This window comes from Mytilus californianus, unplaced genomic scaffold (assembly GCF_021869535.1).
Source record: "Mytilus californianus isolate M0D057914Y unplaced genomic scaffold, xbMytCali1.0.p SCAF_1, whole genome shotgun sequence".
In the NCBI taxonomy this organism is placed as follows: domain Eukaryota; kingdom Metazoa; phylum Mollusca; class Bivalvia; order Mytilida; family Mytilidae; genus Mytilus; species Mytilus californianus.
Genome location: NW_026262581.1, coordinates 102591681 through 102609691, shown reverse-complemented (window position 1 = coordinate 102609691; position 18011 = coordinate 102591681). Strand labels below are relative to the sequence as shown.

The window sequence follows — 18011 nt, the reverse complement described above, 5'->3', positions numbered from 1 at the left end:
AAAACCAATAAGACGAGTAGTTTTAGAAGAGGTAAAAGAAGGAAACTTATTTTAAGCTTATTCTGTTATTGTGAAAGTATTCTGCCTTTCACAACACCATGAAATGATCGATTAACAGATGGGCTGTTGCGTAAGGTCAAGAGATAAATTTTTTAAGCACGCTCAATTCAAGGAGATATACCTTATATATCCTATGACAATTTTCTTCTTATCTCCCAGGTATGAACCTTTTTAAATATTATACTGGTATTATCACATTTAAGACGATTCCATAATTTGAAAACTTCAACTTTTCATAAAGCATCACCTGATAAAAAAAACCCATATCACCTCTAGCGGCTAAACTGCTGCTTCTCTTGCTTAAGCCTAGGAAAAATTTACACGCATTGCTTTGCAAACTATTTATACAATTATGTATATAAGTTCCCCATACAGTAGAAGCATAAGTTAAAATAGGTTTTACTACAGAGTCATGTAGTTTTGTAAATACATCAACATTCATACCACCAGTTTTACAACATTTATATATATATATATAATATATGTGTCGAACGCGAGCGATGCATAAACTATATGATAATTTCTAAAAAAAAAAATGTAAAACATCTTATTATTATGTTTAGTCCCAAATATTAGAAATTTTCATTTATCCTCAATATACTGAAAAGATAAAGAAATAACAAGCACAGACAGTACCCTATTACACATGACTAGTAATATTCTAATGGCCAGACGTGGATTTATGTATTAGCAGAAAACAAGAAACAGTTCAATTATTTCACATATAATAAGTTACTGTATAGTTTTTTTTAGGACAGATATTTGTGAATCAGCAGAAACAAACAAGTGTTTGAGATATTCAGGATATATGCAGTAATGAGCATTATTATGTCACACCATAGAGATATATATTCAGCTGATCTGTAATATTCCATCTTCATGCCTTATATATCATGTACTGTGTTACGACGCTAGATAAAAACTGACGAGGAAAGGTCAAACCCGGCCACCGAAAGCTTGATTTTTGTCGAGCCTAGGTGGTCGAGTGGTCTAGCGCGTCGGGCAAAGTGCAAGGCGATTTGGTGCAACGATATCTCAGTAGCATGAGTTCGAATCCCGGCCTGGGAAGAACAAAAAATTTGTGGAAACATTGTTGGGCTGTTTACAACACATGACATACACATCTATGGGAGTGTGGATTAATCAGTACAGAGATTAATACAATTACACAAATAAAATTATAGATTGCCTAACAATGTAATTTTAACACACTATTTAGTATGTAAATATTACAATGTTTAAAATATTTACAAAACGTTAAAAATAAACGCAATATTTCGCTAGACAAACTAGCTTTATCAAGCGTGCATCTATCTAGGTGAAATAGGATGAAGATGATAAGAAACTGTTGCAGCTCAATGTACATGTTGCACATGAATTTAGCTGCCTTGTAAATAATACATAATGTGGATGAAGTTCAAGATTATATACAAAATTGGTGGTTGAAGTTTGCAACGTCCATGACCAATATTACAGGATAAAAAGGACGATGCTGTGTATTAAATTATTCTTTATCTTTCCTGTATCTCTTCTCGTCTTTTTCGTTAAAACCATCCGGTTCTAAAGTGTGGAGCTGGTGGATCCAAAAGTTTTCTCTTCTCCTTCTCGCCGTGGTGTCCAACTCGGTGTTGACTTCTATGATTTGGAAAGTAACATTATCAAAAGGATGTTTCTTTGAGCGAAGATGTCTTGTGAGAGGACAGTTTTTGTTGGTTTTGTACCATGAACGATGGTTATTGAGCTGAATATTGAATTTATCCATTGTTTCTCCCACATACTGAATGCCACAAGTGTTACATGTTAATATATAAATTGAGTTTTCCGTTTTACAATTGGAATTTGAGTAGATGGTATAATTTTGTTTAGTAACGGAGCTGATGAAAGAACTGCTTGCATTGGCAGCTTTACAACATACTAGTAAGCAATTCCTTCGATCACATTGTAGCAACCGGGAGGTGGAGTAGGCTGCTTTGCTAATACAGATGTCACTAATTTGTCACGGATGTTTTAGGTCTTCTGAAGGCCATGACTGGTGGTGAGGAAAATACTTTCTTTAGATTTGAGTCATTTTCTATAATTTTCCAATGGTTCTGAACAATGGATGACACATTTTTAAAATCAGGATGGTAAATAAGGTGTTCTGTTGACGTCTTTATTCTTATCCTTGTACTCTAGAAGTTCTTGGCGACTAGTTTTGTTTGCTCTTTCGAAAGCTGTATCAATGATGTTGTTATTGTATCCTCGAACAACTAGATGTTTACGTAGTTGTCCAAGTCTAGCATTTTGCTTATTTTCAGTAGAGCATATTCTCTTGATTCGCAATGCCTGGCTGAATGGGATACTACGGGAGCAGTGTTTAGGATGGCAACTTTTAGGATAAAGGAATTGATGTTTGTCCGTTTTTTTTTTGGTATGAAGGTCCGTTATAATGGTTCCGTTCTGGATGTAACTCTTAGTATCAAGGAATTTTATTTTCTCCATAGATGTTTCGTATGTAAATTTAATTGAATGGTGGAAAGAGTTACAGTGTTCTAGAAATTCATTAAGATGGTCTTGCGAATCTGTCCATTTAAAATCAATATCGTCAATGAATCGAAACCATGATAATGGCTTGTATGGAGCACTAGCCAAGAGGCGTTTTTCAAGTTAGCCCATAAATATGTTGGCATATGACGGGGCCATTTTTGTGCCCATACTAGTGCCGTCTATCTGGAGATAGTGTTTGTCATTGAAAGAGAAGTTGTTGTTCTCCTGCACTAGTGTCAGAAGTGTAACAAGGCACTCAGTTGGAGGATATTTTTTACTACGAGTGTTCCATGCCTCTTCACACGCTGCTATTCCTTCGTCTTGTGGAATGTTGGTATAAAAAGAAGACACGTCCATGGATGCGAGTATAGTATTGTTTGGTAGAGGATTGAGGCTTTCCATTTTCTTTAGATAATCAGTCGTATCCTGAATGTAAGAGGGTAGTTCTTTAACATGAGGTCTTAAGTGATGGTCTACAAATTCGGATATCTTTTCAGTTGGGTGACTATTTGCTGAAACAATTGGTCGACCAGGATTTCCCGTTTTGTGTATTTTAGGCAACATATAGAATCTTCCAGCCTTTGCTTCGTTCTCAAGAGGTCGAAGATAATCAAAGGTGTCATTTTCGATATGCTTTTGGTCGTACATCTCTTGAAGGATGGTGTTGATCTTTTGAATGGTATCTAGTGTTAGATCTGTGGTTAATTGTTTATTAAAAATGGAGTTTGACAGTTGGCGATTCCCCTCTGCCATGAAGTCTGTTTTATTCATGACAACCACAGCGCCCCCTTTGTCAGCAGGTTTTATAACAATATCCTCTTGTTCTTTTAATGCTTTCAAAGCGATGCTTTCTGACTTTGATAAATTATAATTTCTTTTATTTGTTATTATATTATATTATACCATCTACTCAAATTCCAACTGTAAAACGGAGAACTCAATTTATATATTAACATGTAACACTTGTGGCATTCAGTATGTGGGAGAAACAATGGATAAATTCAATATTCGGCTCAATAACCATCGTTCATGGTACAAAACCAACAAAAACTGTCCTCTCACAAGACATCTTCGCTCAAAAGAAACATCCTTTTGATAATGTTACTTTCCAAATCATAGAAGTCAACACCGAGTTGGACACCACGGCGAGATGGAGAAGAGAAAACTTTTGGATCCACCAGCTCCACACTTTAGAACCGGATGATCTTAACGAAAAAGACGAGAAGAGATACAGGAAAGATAAAGAATAATTTAATACACAGCATCGTCCTTTTTATCCTGTAATATTGGCCAATGGACGTTGCAAACTTCAACCACCAATTTTGTATATAATCTTGAACTTCATCCACATTATGTATTATTTACAAGGCAGCTAAATTCATGTGCAACATGTGCATTGAGCTGCAAAAGTTTTTTATCATCTACATCCGATTTCACCTGCCAGTGGATAGATGCACGCTTGATAAAGCTAGTTTGTCTAGCGAAATATTGCGTTTATTTTTATCGTTTTGTAAATATTTTAATCATTCTAATATTTACATACTAAATAGTGTGTTAAAATTACATTGTTAGGCAATCTATATATATATATATAGTATGACGTCCATTATCACTGAACTAGTATACATATTTGTTTAGGGGCCAGCTGAAGGACGCCTCCGGGTGCGGGAGTTTCTCGCTGCATTGAAGACCCATTGGTGGCCTTCGGCTGTTGTCTGCTCTATGGTCGGGTTGTTGTCTCTTTGACACATTCCCCATTTCCATTCTCAATTTTATATACAAGTCTAAATTGAAAACAACGTTCAAACCTATGATTGCGTTGGATAAAAACCGCAATTTTTATACGTTTGCATGCAAAACAAATTTCTTGTTAGAGGGGTCTAAATACAGCACAAACAACATTTTCCAAAAGACCAAAAAAGTGAAAAAGTATATTTTAACAAAACGCATTTGACTAACAGGTCGAACAACAAATGTTCTTAAACCCTGCTGTCTGCCATTGGCGATTGCCAAATACACGGATCACCGATGTAATAAATGGATCTTAATTTTAAATTTAATACTAAACAGAAAACAATACACTTGCGGAAAAGATGATATACCGCAAACAAAAGGTGCAAAGGTTTTTGTACACCATATCCGGATTTCGACAAATAATGTCTCTTCAGTGATGTTAGGATTCGAAACGGTATTTGGAAAGCCCAACAATTTACCTCAATTTAGGATAGACTCTTGAATTCGAGGAGTCAAAATAGGATAAACGGATCATATAAACCCTAAGGCAAATATAATACAAGCCCAAACGAAAATAATATAAACAAGTCTAAATTGAAAACAACGTTCAAACCTATGATTGCGTTGGATAAAAACCGCAATTTTTATACGTGTGCATGCAAAACAAATTTCTTGTTAGAGGGGTCTAAATACAGCACAAACAACATTTTCCAAAAGACCAAAAAAGTGATAAAGTATATTTTAACAAAACGCATTTGACTAACAGGTCGAACAACAAATGTTCTTAAACCCTGCTGACTGCCATTGGCGATTGCCAAATAAACGGATCACCGATGTAATAAATGGATCTTAATTTTTAATTTAATACTAAATAAAAAACAATAAACTTGCGGAAAAGATGATACACCGCAAACAAAAGGTGCAAAGGTTTTTGTACACCATATCCGGATTTCGACAAATAATGTCTCTTCAGAGATGTTAGGATTCGAAACGGTATTTGGAAAGCCCAACAATTTACCTCAATTTAGGACAGACTCTTGAATTAGGAGGAGTCAAAATAGGATGAACGGATCATATAAACCCTAAGGCAAATATAATACAAGCCCAAACGAAAAAAATATAAACAAGTCTAAATTGAAAACAACGTTCAAACCTATGATTGCGTTGGATAAAAACCGCAATTTTTATACGTGTGCATGCAAAACAAATTTCTTGTTAGAGGGGTCTAAATACAGCACAAACAACATTTTTCAAAAGACCAAAAAAGTGATAAAGTATATTTTAACAAAACGCATTTGACTAACAGGTCGAACAACAAACGTTCTTAAACCCTGCTGACTGCCATTGGCGATTGCCAAATAAACGGATCACCGATGTAATAAATGGATCTTAATTTTAAATTTAATACTAAACAGAAAACAATAAACTTATATATATAAGTGAAGTGGGGTGTAATCACAAAACACAAAAAACAAAAATGCACGTTGTCGTTCTAAGCATACACCAACTCGTAATTCAAAGTATCGGATAACAGGAAGCATAGATGTATGACATATTCCCAAAATACTCACGTATACAATTTGTAAATGATAAGCTGCTGACTAAATATGACGTTCAGTAGTACTTGAGAAAAGTCTGATAATTTTTTTTTAAAGTTTATTCAATATATAAAAGCTCAAAGTATCGGCAAATATGAAGTGGGTGCCCGACAGATTTGAAAAATGTTAACTATATACAAGATACTTACCAAGTGAAAAGTCTTTCTGATCAGTAGTACTGGAGAAAAGTACAACTACAAATATTATTGGATTAGCGAATGAAAGGACGGACGGAAAAGGTGAATGCAATATTAACCCGCACTTTTAGAATGTGTATAATTAGAATACAGTTGTTTATAGAAGTTCAAATTCATAAAAAATATTCAGAAAGTAAAAAGTAATGTAAAAACAAATCTTTAGGAAATCGCATGAACTTCAAAAGAATCCAGACCCGTTGGGTCGACAGGGTAAAATCTCATCGGAGATACCATGTTTTTAATTTGATACGCTCAACACGCGTTTTGTTTACATGAATATGTACAAAGTGACTCCAGCTAGGCACGCATCTCCCGAATCAAGGAAAGACCAAACCAAGGGACAACAAGTGATTATACATGTACCATACGTATACCTCTAAATTATCTTCTCTAGACAATGAAAACAAGTGTTCATAAATTTCATACGTCCAAATCAATTTTTTGGGATATACTTTCATAAGGAAAGCTGAAACCTAAACATTTGAAAGTCAGGAATGTATAAGTCCATAAAAACGTTGGCAGCTAAATGATCACAAGTAATATAAAGAGAATACCCAAAATAATCTAAGATCAACTTGGAACCTTAGTTTTTAAAATAATTTCTTAATTTATCAACGGAGAATTTTAGGAAAATATGTCAGTACCGAAGCACTGACTACTGACACGTTATGAGGGAATGAGTAATGAATAAAGATCTGCCATTAATTACACACTCTTGAATATAAAAGATATCAAGAAAGAAAGAAAAAAATAAATAGATTTAGACCATAGTAACTGACTCAACATTAACATTTGGTGGGGTCAATTGTATTTTCAATGGTTAGTCTTTTCGCCTTTCATATTGACCAGCGAAATGAAATACGTTCCGTAGAGGTCTGTCCATTAAGTTTCATGTAGGAACTTATAGTAAGTTTCATTTAAGTATGTACATTAAGTTTCATGTATAAAGGTACATTGAGTTTCATGTAGGTATGTACATGTTTCATAAAGGTGTGCACATTGAGTTTCATGTAGGCATGTGTGCACATTGAGTTCCATGTAGGCATGTACATAATGTTTCATAAAGGTGTGCACATTGAGTTCCATGTAGGCATGTACATAATATTTCATAAAGGTGTGCACATGGAGTTTCATGTAGGCATGTATATAATATTTCATAAAGGTGTGCACATGGAGTTTCATGTAGGCAAGTACATAATGTTTCATAAAGGTGTGCACATTGAGTTTCACGTAGGCATGTACATCTAGTTTAGTGGATATATGTACATTAAGTTTGATTAAAGTGTGTACATTAGGTTTCATGTAAGTATGTACATAAAGTTTCTTAAAGGTGTGCACATAAAGTTTCATGTAGGTAAGTACATTAAGTTTCATGTAGGTAAGTACATTAGGTTTCATGTAGGTAAGTACATTAGGTTTCATGTCGGTAAGTACATTAGGTTTCATGTAGGTAAGCACATTAGGTTTCATGTGTAAGTACATTAAAACACTTAACTCTACAATATAGCAATGCCAACGACAAACATATATGTAGTCAGGTATAAGCTTAAATAGAATTTAGACATATATTTCCCTAAAAAGAGTTCAGTTACTTAAAGCAAGTTGAGAATACTAAAATCACTCGTTCTTACATTCTAATATCAGTGGCTGTACATCCTAGGAAATTCAAAATAGCCAAGAAGGCTTAGGTCATGATGTTTGTATGGAAGCTACTTGATAGTTGAATAAAATAATTTTCTGTTTGTGAATTTGTTTTTAAACTTATATTTCAGATGTGTATTGAACATATATGTTACGATTCATATGCAAAGATTAGTCTTGCACCATGTGTTATATCAAATAGTTAAAGAATGATATATCAGTACTTTTTACATCGTCTGGTTTTCATATATAAAGACAAAAATTTGAATTATTTTGAAATTGAAATATGATTTTCATTAAAAAGTGATTAGCATAATCGAAAAAAAAAGGTATGCACAATATTTCAAATCCTAGATGGGTGTGAACTTAGAACTTTCGTTTACGTCCAAATCAACCTATATAACATATATACATGTATCCGGCAAACAAGGATAAATGTCTGATCTAAAAATGTGTCGCGCTTTGAAACTAATGTGGTAGACTGTATTTTATAGGTTTTACAGTAATTGTGTATATTTTTATATTTAGTTTATGGTATTATATTTTGTATATTATATGACTTATATTGATTAATTAAAAGGTATGAGTATATTAATTACAGATTGTAATTAATTGATGAGTATTTTTATTTTCATAGTTCATTTTATTTGCTTATTTGACATTTGGACTTATTGACAGACGAGTTTTCTACTGGTTTGGGTAACTTTGGTTTCACTGTATTTTACTTCAAAGGCTTTCTTTTCATGGTCCATTGGACCTCACACTTTCTTTATTTCTATTGGTCATTATGTTTTGGCGCTATATTTCTTTTGTTCTATATACTGGTCATCACTTTTGATATAATGGTGGACATAGACATATGTGTTTTGATATTTTGATATATATATTCTTTCTTAGTTTTCTATATTCTATATACAGGTCAGTTATCTTTCTCTATTACTAATTATATGTTAATAGTCCAGATATTTATTATTTTACCTAGAACGAATGTTTAGAATGAAAAGCTTGATGCGTAAATGTTTAATGCGGGATGAATGCTTTAAAATGATATAAAATAGATAAAGTACAATAAAGTATTATCTGTTTGATTAAATGGTTTAAGAGACGTTATTTTCATATTTTCATAAATAAAGTACTTTTAACCTGGGACTATTATACTAGTATAATAGTCCCAGTTTTAACTAATTTGGTAAAGGATTAATTTAATACACACTGTATGAGAATTCGAGTGTTCCGGTACGAATGCTTTAAATACTGTTAAAGGTAAAGATATAAACGTAATAAAAGTTATGTGGTATTGATTGATTATTTTAACTAAGAGTACATATCGTAAACAGGTGGATTATTACAGTAAAACATGGATTACAATTTGTTTATTTGTTATACAGGTATATTTTAAGTAATCCTGGGAAGATGTGATTAAATTCCATTTAGATTATTCAGGAGGCCTTTGCACCTCATGCGAGGTAAGCTAAGTGTTATTTTTGTAATGTTCGTATTTTTGTTTGTTGCTACTTTATGCTTACGGCATTTATACAGCATGCAGCTTTTGCTTTTAGTTTTGTTAATTTGCTTATGCTAAAGTTTGCGTTAACCGCATTTCAGTGTCATCTTTCGTATATTAGACTTGTTTATATAATATGAGTCGTTACATGTAAGTGCATATGGACTAAACTTTGTCAGATACACTCAACAATATAAGCATATTGTTGTAAATACATGCAGAACAGATTTATTTCTATTTCTATAAGTAAAACATTTGCTTATCACATTACATGGATAGAAACCTATGTACCAGATTATTTATTCGATAAACGGTCAGAATCTTACTATTGTATTTGTTTTGTAGGGTATTTATTTAATTATTGTTATTATCCTGATTTTGTCAAGAAATAAAACGAATCCACCTCAGAAGAAAGTATTGTGTTTTATTAGCCCTAGAAAGTGCTATTACACTTACAAATATGAAGTGTAGCACCAAATATCGAAAAGCTATCAAGTACATGTATGCGGCAAACAGGAAGTAGATAAGTGTACATGAACACGTATCTCTAACACTTCCCCTGTTAATGACCAAGAAATAATCAACAACCGCTATATTTACATTTCGTCACCGTTCATTTGCATTTAAGTTTTACTATTGCTCTACAAAGAAAGATATGTGTAGGTATGCATTTGTTATGTCATAAATTATTGTTTCTAGGTGGCATAAAATATATCATGGCTATCTATAGTACATAGTACATTAAATAGACAAGAGTGCATTTTGCGTAATGCAATGTTGATACAATCATGATTTTTCAGGTTGAGGGTCATATCCATGTTGATTCCCATAAGATGGTTGAGGTTGATGTCCATAAGATGGTTGATGTCCATAAGGTTGTTGTGGTCCAAATGGATCATTATAAGCCGAATTTTGCATAGCAACAACTGTTGGGGGATACTGCTGATGTTGAACTACTGGCATAGGTCCTCCTGTCATTGCTATAACGGTCTGGGGCTGATGATTTGATACTACTGTCCCTTGATGTACTGGCATACTACATCCTATTATTATGAGAACAAATGATACTATCAATGCTCCGCCACCGGCCGCTACACATAAATAAAATGACCACCCGGGTGCCACGTCTACACCGAATACTGAAAGTATGGTAGCCATATCACCAAATGTTCCTTTGAAGAAGTACAAATAATACCATAAAGCACCCGCACCACAAAAGAAACCTGCAAATAAAATACACGTATAATAAAGTTAAAATATAAAGTAGTATGCAATCAGATAATATTTTCAAATGACATTATCAATGCCATTATTTTTTGTTCGAATCACCATACAGGTAAGATGATAATAGCATAATAAAGGAACATACAGTAGTCACAATGTCAAGACAGGACGAGAGAGCGTTTGTTCTGCGCATGTGTTTCAATGCTTTAATTGGTAAAGTAGTCATGTATTACCAAAGGTGGTCAAGATAACCCTCATTTTATCACCATAAGCTGCATATTTAATGACCTTAATCACTTAAAGGACCTTAAATTATCTTTGGAAAAAACCTCTTGTTTACAAAAGTTCATGGTATACTGGTCTACGTTCATTCAACGCATTTTGTTTCCGGTAATAAGACACACATATCAGTTTTTGGCGTTAACTTATATGATCCGAACTAGTTATATTTTAATAATGCACATCACTGTGACTTTGAGATGAAGAACATTAAGCACTGTTCCTTTGCATTTGGTTTTACCATGTGAGTGTAGTGATCCTGTGTCAGGCATTGATACACTATATCCTTTCTTTTCTATGTGTTCGTGTCATAATGAATAAACGACAACATAATAATATCTAAATCATGTAAAAGCACATCCTACTGTTATGTTAGTTTCCGACAATGCAAATTTCCACGGATACAGCTTGTAAGGATAAATACTAAATAGAGAACCCGATCATAAAATTTAAGTTAAATCTAAATCGACAGAACAGTTAACAGCTAAACAAATATCTTCAAAACAACAGTATTATAGTCATTCAAGTATAAAAAATTGTATAAAATCATACGTACGAACCATAATAACTCGATTCATTGGTGTCTGCTTAACGACCAGTGGCAAGTATTTCATGCATATTCAGGGGACTCGGAGACGAGTCGGAAATAATCAATAAAAAGTCCTGCATATGCACTTATCTTTATATGCACGAAATATTGCCACTGAACGTTAAGAAAATAAAAATCAATCATCTTACCTCCGAAGAGACCGACACCAGCTATATTCTGTACTGTTGGTTTGGGGTTCGGTTTACTACAGCCACAAAACCCGATTAGACAAGCTATAAACAGTAGTAGACATCCTAAAAGAGAACTTCCAGCTATACCAAAATAATGAACTGAAACAAATAAGTATGAGAAATTTCATCAAAATGTTTTGGTTATTAATTTATAAAAACGATGCATACAACTTGTAACAGAAGAGTGCCGTTTCAATTACTTCTCAACCGAATACGTTTTTATTAGAAAAAAATGTTAGAATCAAACTATGGTATATTGAAATATTGAAACGCTGCCTCACTGGTGCTAGAGTCGGCCACCAGAGAACACAGGGTCACAAAGAAAAAGAGAGTAAAATGATCTATAAAGTGCAAGGTTCGACGTCCACTGTTTACCGTCGGACCAAAACACGTTACAGAAAGGGAAATCGTATACTTGTGTTTATATATATATTCTCAGTTGTGAAATAAAATATCTGAATAAAATAAAGTTTCATATTTTATTAATATCAAAAATAATCCTCGACGGAGAGAATGGGTCTTGCCGGCTCTCTCACTGGTCTGGCCAGGTCCCCGGTAATGGTTGGTCTTACATATATAAACAAAACTAGTCTATAATTCAACAGTCAAGAAACAAGGTTGTCACTTATTTAGTATCTTTCTATAATCTCAATTTAAGGATATTACACCCTACTACATTATAGAAGACAACAACTTAGTATAACAAATTAAATGACATATTAATCATGTCGGAACCGCCAACAGAACACTTAATGTGCACCTTCAATATCACTTCAATAGCACCGTCACCGGCACAGTCACCGTCACCGGCACAGTCACCGGCACAGTCACCGTCACCGGCACAGTCACCGTCACCGGTACCGACAACCGTATTTAGCACCGTCACCGTCACCCAAAACCGTATTTAGCACCGTCACCGGCAATCTTAAATTAAAACAAAGTTAACTTTCAACGCCTGTCTGTATTTCTCAGACATATTCCAGCTTCTATTAAAGTTTGTCACTTCCCATTCTTTGTCAAACCAACACTCCCCTCGTTCTGTTGTTGCTTTTGCTTTTATACTCCCGACTGACCAATGACAGAGCTTGTTACATATTGTTTACCAATCGGCAACCATGGCTCACATATAAAGGGAAATTCCCGTAATGTTGATAATGTTTGTAAACATGGATTGATCTTCATCAATAAAGATGGGTTTTGACTTTAAATTTATTAGTAGATAATTAGAAGAGTTTTATTTGAGTTTATAGTCTTACAAGGTAATTACCGCGAAAATATGGAATCAGTACGTGAAATAAAACCTCCTAACATACACAAATATGTCATATCCTTGAAACAACAGCCAAAAAAACAAATTACAAGTCTGACATTACTTGCAACATTAGACATCTCACTAATATCTATCGTTTATCCTCAATAATTTCAAGAAACTATACAGACATAGATTTACAATAAAATGGGGGGAGGCCGGCATTACAATATATTGGATACTGTTATTTAATTATAATTAATTTTGAAACAACTATATATATAGGCTAGATCAGGGCTGCCAAGTCTCACGCTTTGCTTTTAGCGTGAGACTCACGCATTTCCATGCTTATTTGGCGGCATTTTCCTTTGATCTATTGTTTTTTTCTCTTTGATCTTTACGATTTTGACCAAATCTCACGCATTTGCATTATCAAAAGTTGGCAGAACTGCTAGATGCAGTTCTCACACATACTAAAAACAATAGGTAAGCTAGATTTGGTGTACTATACTATTGAATTATTGAATAGTGTACATGATCGTCTGACCGAGTTCAGTCAGGATTCTACTTCGTCAAAATTATCTCCCCATTACGCCAAAAATGGAAGCCATTGTAGGGATGACGCGCTTCCAATTTAGCTCTTGAAAACCGATAAATTTATCCACATAGCACCATTACGATCCTTATATGCCAGGTGTATTTTAAAAGACAAATGTACAATGTATCTACTAGCTAATGAGCATCAGTTAATGTACTTGTCTGCATTCAGTCAACTAAAAACTATTGTCGGATCGGTTGTCAGGTGGAATTATCGGAAATTCATAAACATTTAAAAAAATTCTAAATATTTCGTGGAAAGGGCAGACTAAAAATTTTCAGTGGTTGAAGACTATAAACCCTAATTATCACACACAAAAAATGAAGTTTTTTCGAAGATATGCATTTTTAAGATCCAACTTAAAAGTCAGTCGTCAAGTACTTTTAGTAAAAATTTGCTATTCGAACACACCTACTCTGTTTTTGTGATTCATTAGAAAGGTATTTCACTTGACCCATATATCTAATTTTTTAGTACTGTGAACTTTCGATGTTATAAAGTCAACCTGCAGCCTTGATATATAAAAATAATAGAATCTGAAGCGAGATGATGTATCAAATACTCTTGCTTTATACGTTTTCAAGACAAAATATTTAACTCAAACACGCCCTAACATAAAAAGGTGCACTCGATTTTATCTTTTCGGTGCAATTGTTACCCATTTTTTTGAATTTTTTCTTGAGTTACATAATGGAAGGGCAGAAACGAAAATTAAGGAACAAATAGATTGATATGTTCTCCGTCCGTGGTAAAAAAAAAAAAGAAAATCGGAGGTTATGCATTTTTTTTAGATCCAACTGAATAGACACCCATGTCGTCGACTTGATATCTAATTGTTCTGCTTAATTATGTAATAGATAAATTGAAAACTTATGCAAATTGTGTTTTTATGATAAAATACTTCGTAATTTAGCCGAAAACTGTCATTTTATTTGTTTCTATTAACTTTTAAAAATTTTGTTACTATAGTAAACATTACAGTAAGCATTTATCGCCTTCTCTAACAAAGAGCTTCGATTCTTTTGTTCTATTTCAACTGGGTTTCCGCCTGAGTTCATCTGACATTGATATCATTTTCAAGGTTCAATGGTCAACGTTCAGTATCATTGAACATGGGTTAAGAATAACTTTAGGGTTTAAATTAAGGATCGGCGACAATTTAAATTGGAATTGGTACTACTCACTTAATCTGCATGTCATATTATCAATGTATGTCTCTGATATGAACTCAGTTATTCATGGCTTGGCTTTAAAGTAGATCTGCAACAAAGTCCACCCTTTACCTCATACCCTTCAGGACCAAAGACCCTTTACCTCACACTCTTTAGGACCAAAGACCCTTTACCTCACACTCTTCAGGACCAAAGACCCTTTACCTTACACCTTCAGGACCAAAGACCCCTTACCTCACACCCTCTAGGGTCAAAGACCTGTTAACTCACATCCTTCAGGACCAAAGACCCTTTACCTTATACCCTTCAGAGCCAAAGACCCTTTACCCTACACCTTCAAGGACAAAAGACCCTTTAACTCACACCCTTCCATACAAAAGACCCTTTTCTTCACAACCTTTAGGGCCAAAGACCCTTTTCCTCACAACCTTCAGGGCCAAAGACCCATTAACTCACACCCTCTGGGCCAAAGACTATACTAGTAATTTTCCGTCACATCCTTCAGGGCCAAATACCCTTTACCTCACATCCTTCAGGAAAAAAACTTTTGAAATGAACACGAACATTTGCATGCGTTGATACAGTTTGTATCAAGCGATAACCATGCGGCATCTGAATTAAGATGGTATCGTCAAAGCTTTGGGGTTGTTTTTATTTTGCCTAGTACATAAATAACTTAGATAAACAAGATTTGTTTTTAACGAAGGTAAAAAATTTAACAATAACATGGTGGTCTTCCCCGATGCCTTCAAAAATCATTAATACAAATTGATTAAAGAAAAACAAACAAACAAACAAAATTCATAAAACAGTTAACTGTATAAAGCAGCTTAAATATTGAATAAGCACATATGCATTCAATATAAGAAAAACATATTTCAGTCTGAAGTAGCCGCTACAAAAGCTTATCGCGTATTATATTTTTACGCTGAAAATGGACAATTTTCCGTTATATCAATCGTCAAAATTTGTAAATCATTCCTTTATATAGCTTACATCGTCTCTTCTTTTTGCCGTACATGATGGTGTTCGAGACAACATTGGCGATGGTCAACATTGAATTACTTTAAAAAGTCAAATTTCGACTTTCTAAAAGTAAAGTTTCGATTTTTTTAAAGTTTCAATGTAAAATCTTTAAAAAGTTGATTTGGAAAGTAGAAAGTTTGACTTGTAAAAATTCAAACTGTTAAGTTTGAAAAAAAATTGAAATCAAAATTTAAAAAGACGAAAATTGGACTTCAAATAAAAGAAACAATATTTTAAGTGTAAAAAAAGACAAGAAAAAAAAAGAAAACAGAAATAAAAATAGTTTAGATATCAAAATTTTGATATGAAACAAAATCTATCTTTATTGTAGTTTTGCTGTGTCCGATTATGTAAATAAGATGAATCTATGTATGTAAAATTTCAACAACTAAACGGATTTTAAATATGCATATAACTCACTGTGAAATCAAAAGAAAATTGAATAAATACTAGTCATTACCCCCTCTTCCTAGATCTAATTTGAATGAAAATCATATCTAATTTTTGTCTTGTTGAATGAACCGAAAAGCAAGTGATTATTGTAAAGTGCTCAAAACGACGCTGTATCGATTTGGTATCACTAGCAAAACCTGAACAGTTTTCAGGATATTCAAAGTATGTTTACATCCGTACCATCGTTTTCAGAAAATTATGTTATTAACATCCTCCAGGTAAAGCAAAAATGAAAAGTACTTTGGTCTAAATAAAGAAGCGATTGTAAGAGGCGAAAGACAGACATTTAAACTCTGTTTTAACCTTTCGAAGACAGATGACATTAGTTTTCGATTATACACATGCGTATTTGCTTTTTAATTGTATATTACAACTTATCCGTATCTGTATCTACTTGAACTAAGAAAAGAATATAGATTTACTTCCGAGTTTTAAATTATGATAAGCAAAGGCTCTAAATTAAAGTGTTATAATTTTTTGTAGAAGTTGGATGTTTTTTGTTTGTTTATGCTATGCAGAAGACCAACCAGTTCTTCTGTAAAGTCATTAGTAATAAATTGTAATTTAATCTGGGATGATAATCAGAAACTAAGGATCAAGAAAATGTTGAATAAAATAAATGATAGAAAGTGTAACTATATGGATTGTAGTTTTGTTATTACCAGGGAGACAAAACTAAAATGATTTAGTATTTACTTGTAACATACATCTATGATAATACTAATTGAATACAACATGTACAACTATGTCTTTCATCTTTGATAAAAGCCAGTGTATCTTCATGCAGACAACATTTTAACTCTTAATTCGTTTGTTCTTTTACTTGATTTGTTAGTTATATAAATAATGAAGTGTTAAAACAAGTACTCTTTTAAAATACACATGCACAGTTAAGAAATTCTTACCATTTAAGAAATCCTCTGCATATTGAATATAATAAAAACAGGCTTCTTGAGATGCAATTTCGTAGCAAATCTTAATGAGTCCAGCATGAGATTGTAGTAGTCCTGATGAATGAGCAACTACCATCCAGTACTCAGTTGCAAGTCCAACAACCTCCATTATAAAGAATGCTACCAAAAGAAACGTTCCAATTGGTACTGCTGACGACATTTTGTTATCGTTGTTAATAATATTTTATAAGTGTTAAACGATAAATGCATCAAATAAGAGAGAGATATTCCGGCAACATCCTGGGTCAACCTCATATATATTACCTGGAACTTTTAATTGAACTGCGCATGCATTATTGTATACACGCACAAATCTATAAATTTCTTTTCAGGTTAAAAATGAATATTGCATTGAATCAATTTGATTTTAAGTGTGTGAAAATATGTTAACTGATGTTGGTTGTTATCTGTGTGTATAATGTGTAATCTAGACTAAGTGTGAATATTCATGAAATGAATAATGGCCATGTGTGGTTAATATGAGCCTCTGGAATAGGTCTTTCATGCTACATATTGTATATGATAAGGGGGTAAATTTGTTATCAAATATTAGACAGGGTTATATACTAATGGCGTTGTAGGTTCTCATACCTTACCAGATATTGAATCTATATCTAGTTGATACTCGTTAAACCTCGTGACCAATTTATCTCATCCAATTATAATATAATGATGGTACTCTAGCTGCAACCCTACAAATAGATCAAATGCCTCACCCTTTCGAGTCTAATATGAAGGGCAGGTGGATATAGTATAGACATTTATCATGTGAAATAGACAGAAACCCAACAAAACAGGTTAACAAATAGACATCTAGTGACAACCATCACAAGGTCTTGTCTTTAGTAATAACTTGTACATTGTACTATACATTACTACGTATACAGTAGTATATATTTTATATGTGTTCTTTTTCAAGAATTGACAGGTACTATATAAATAAGGCTTTCAACAATGAACAAGCATCCAAATCTCAAAACAATCTCCAAGGCAGTTACTATATGATCTTAATTTCGG

The 18011-nt window shown here is 33.4% G+C and overlaps 1 protein-coding gene across 1 annotated transcript; it reads right to left on the bottom strand.

Moving 5' to 3' along the window:
• Positions 1 to 9664: 9664 nt before the first annotated feature.
• On the bottom strand, positions 9665 to 17300 carry LOC127728295 (uncharacterized). The gene is made up of 3 exons (XM_052235637.1): positions 16947 to 17300; positions 11502 to 11642; positions 9665 to 10483 (listed from the first exon to the last, which is right to left on the bottom strand). Exons 1-3 carry the CDS (start codon positions 17152 to 17154, stop codon positions 10047 to 10049), a joined length of 786 nt encoding a protein of 261 aa, XP_052091597.1. The 5' UTR covers positions 17155 to 17300; the 3' UTR covers positions 9665 to 10046.
• Between the last annotated feature and the right edge of the window lie 711 nt (positions 17301 to 18011).

Bases quoted from the DNA above. Each gene is read 5' to 3' on its own strand.
- LOC127728295 (XM_052235637.1), bottom strand. From the start codon at position 17,154: ATGTCGTCAGCAGTACCAATTGGAACGTTTCTTTTGGTAGCATTCTTT. The intron at 11,643-16,946 runs GTAAGAATTTCT...TATTTGTTTCAG, and splicing joins TGCAGAGGATTTCTTAAATG to TTCATTATTTTGGTATAGCT. The intron at 10,484-11,501 runs GTAAGATGATTG...TTTTATTTGCAG, and splicing joins TGGTGTCGGTCTCTTCGGAG to GTTTCTTTTGTGGTGCGGGT.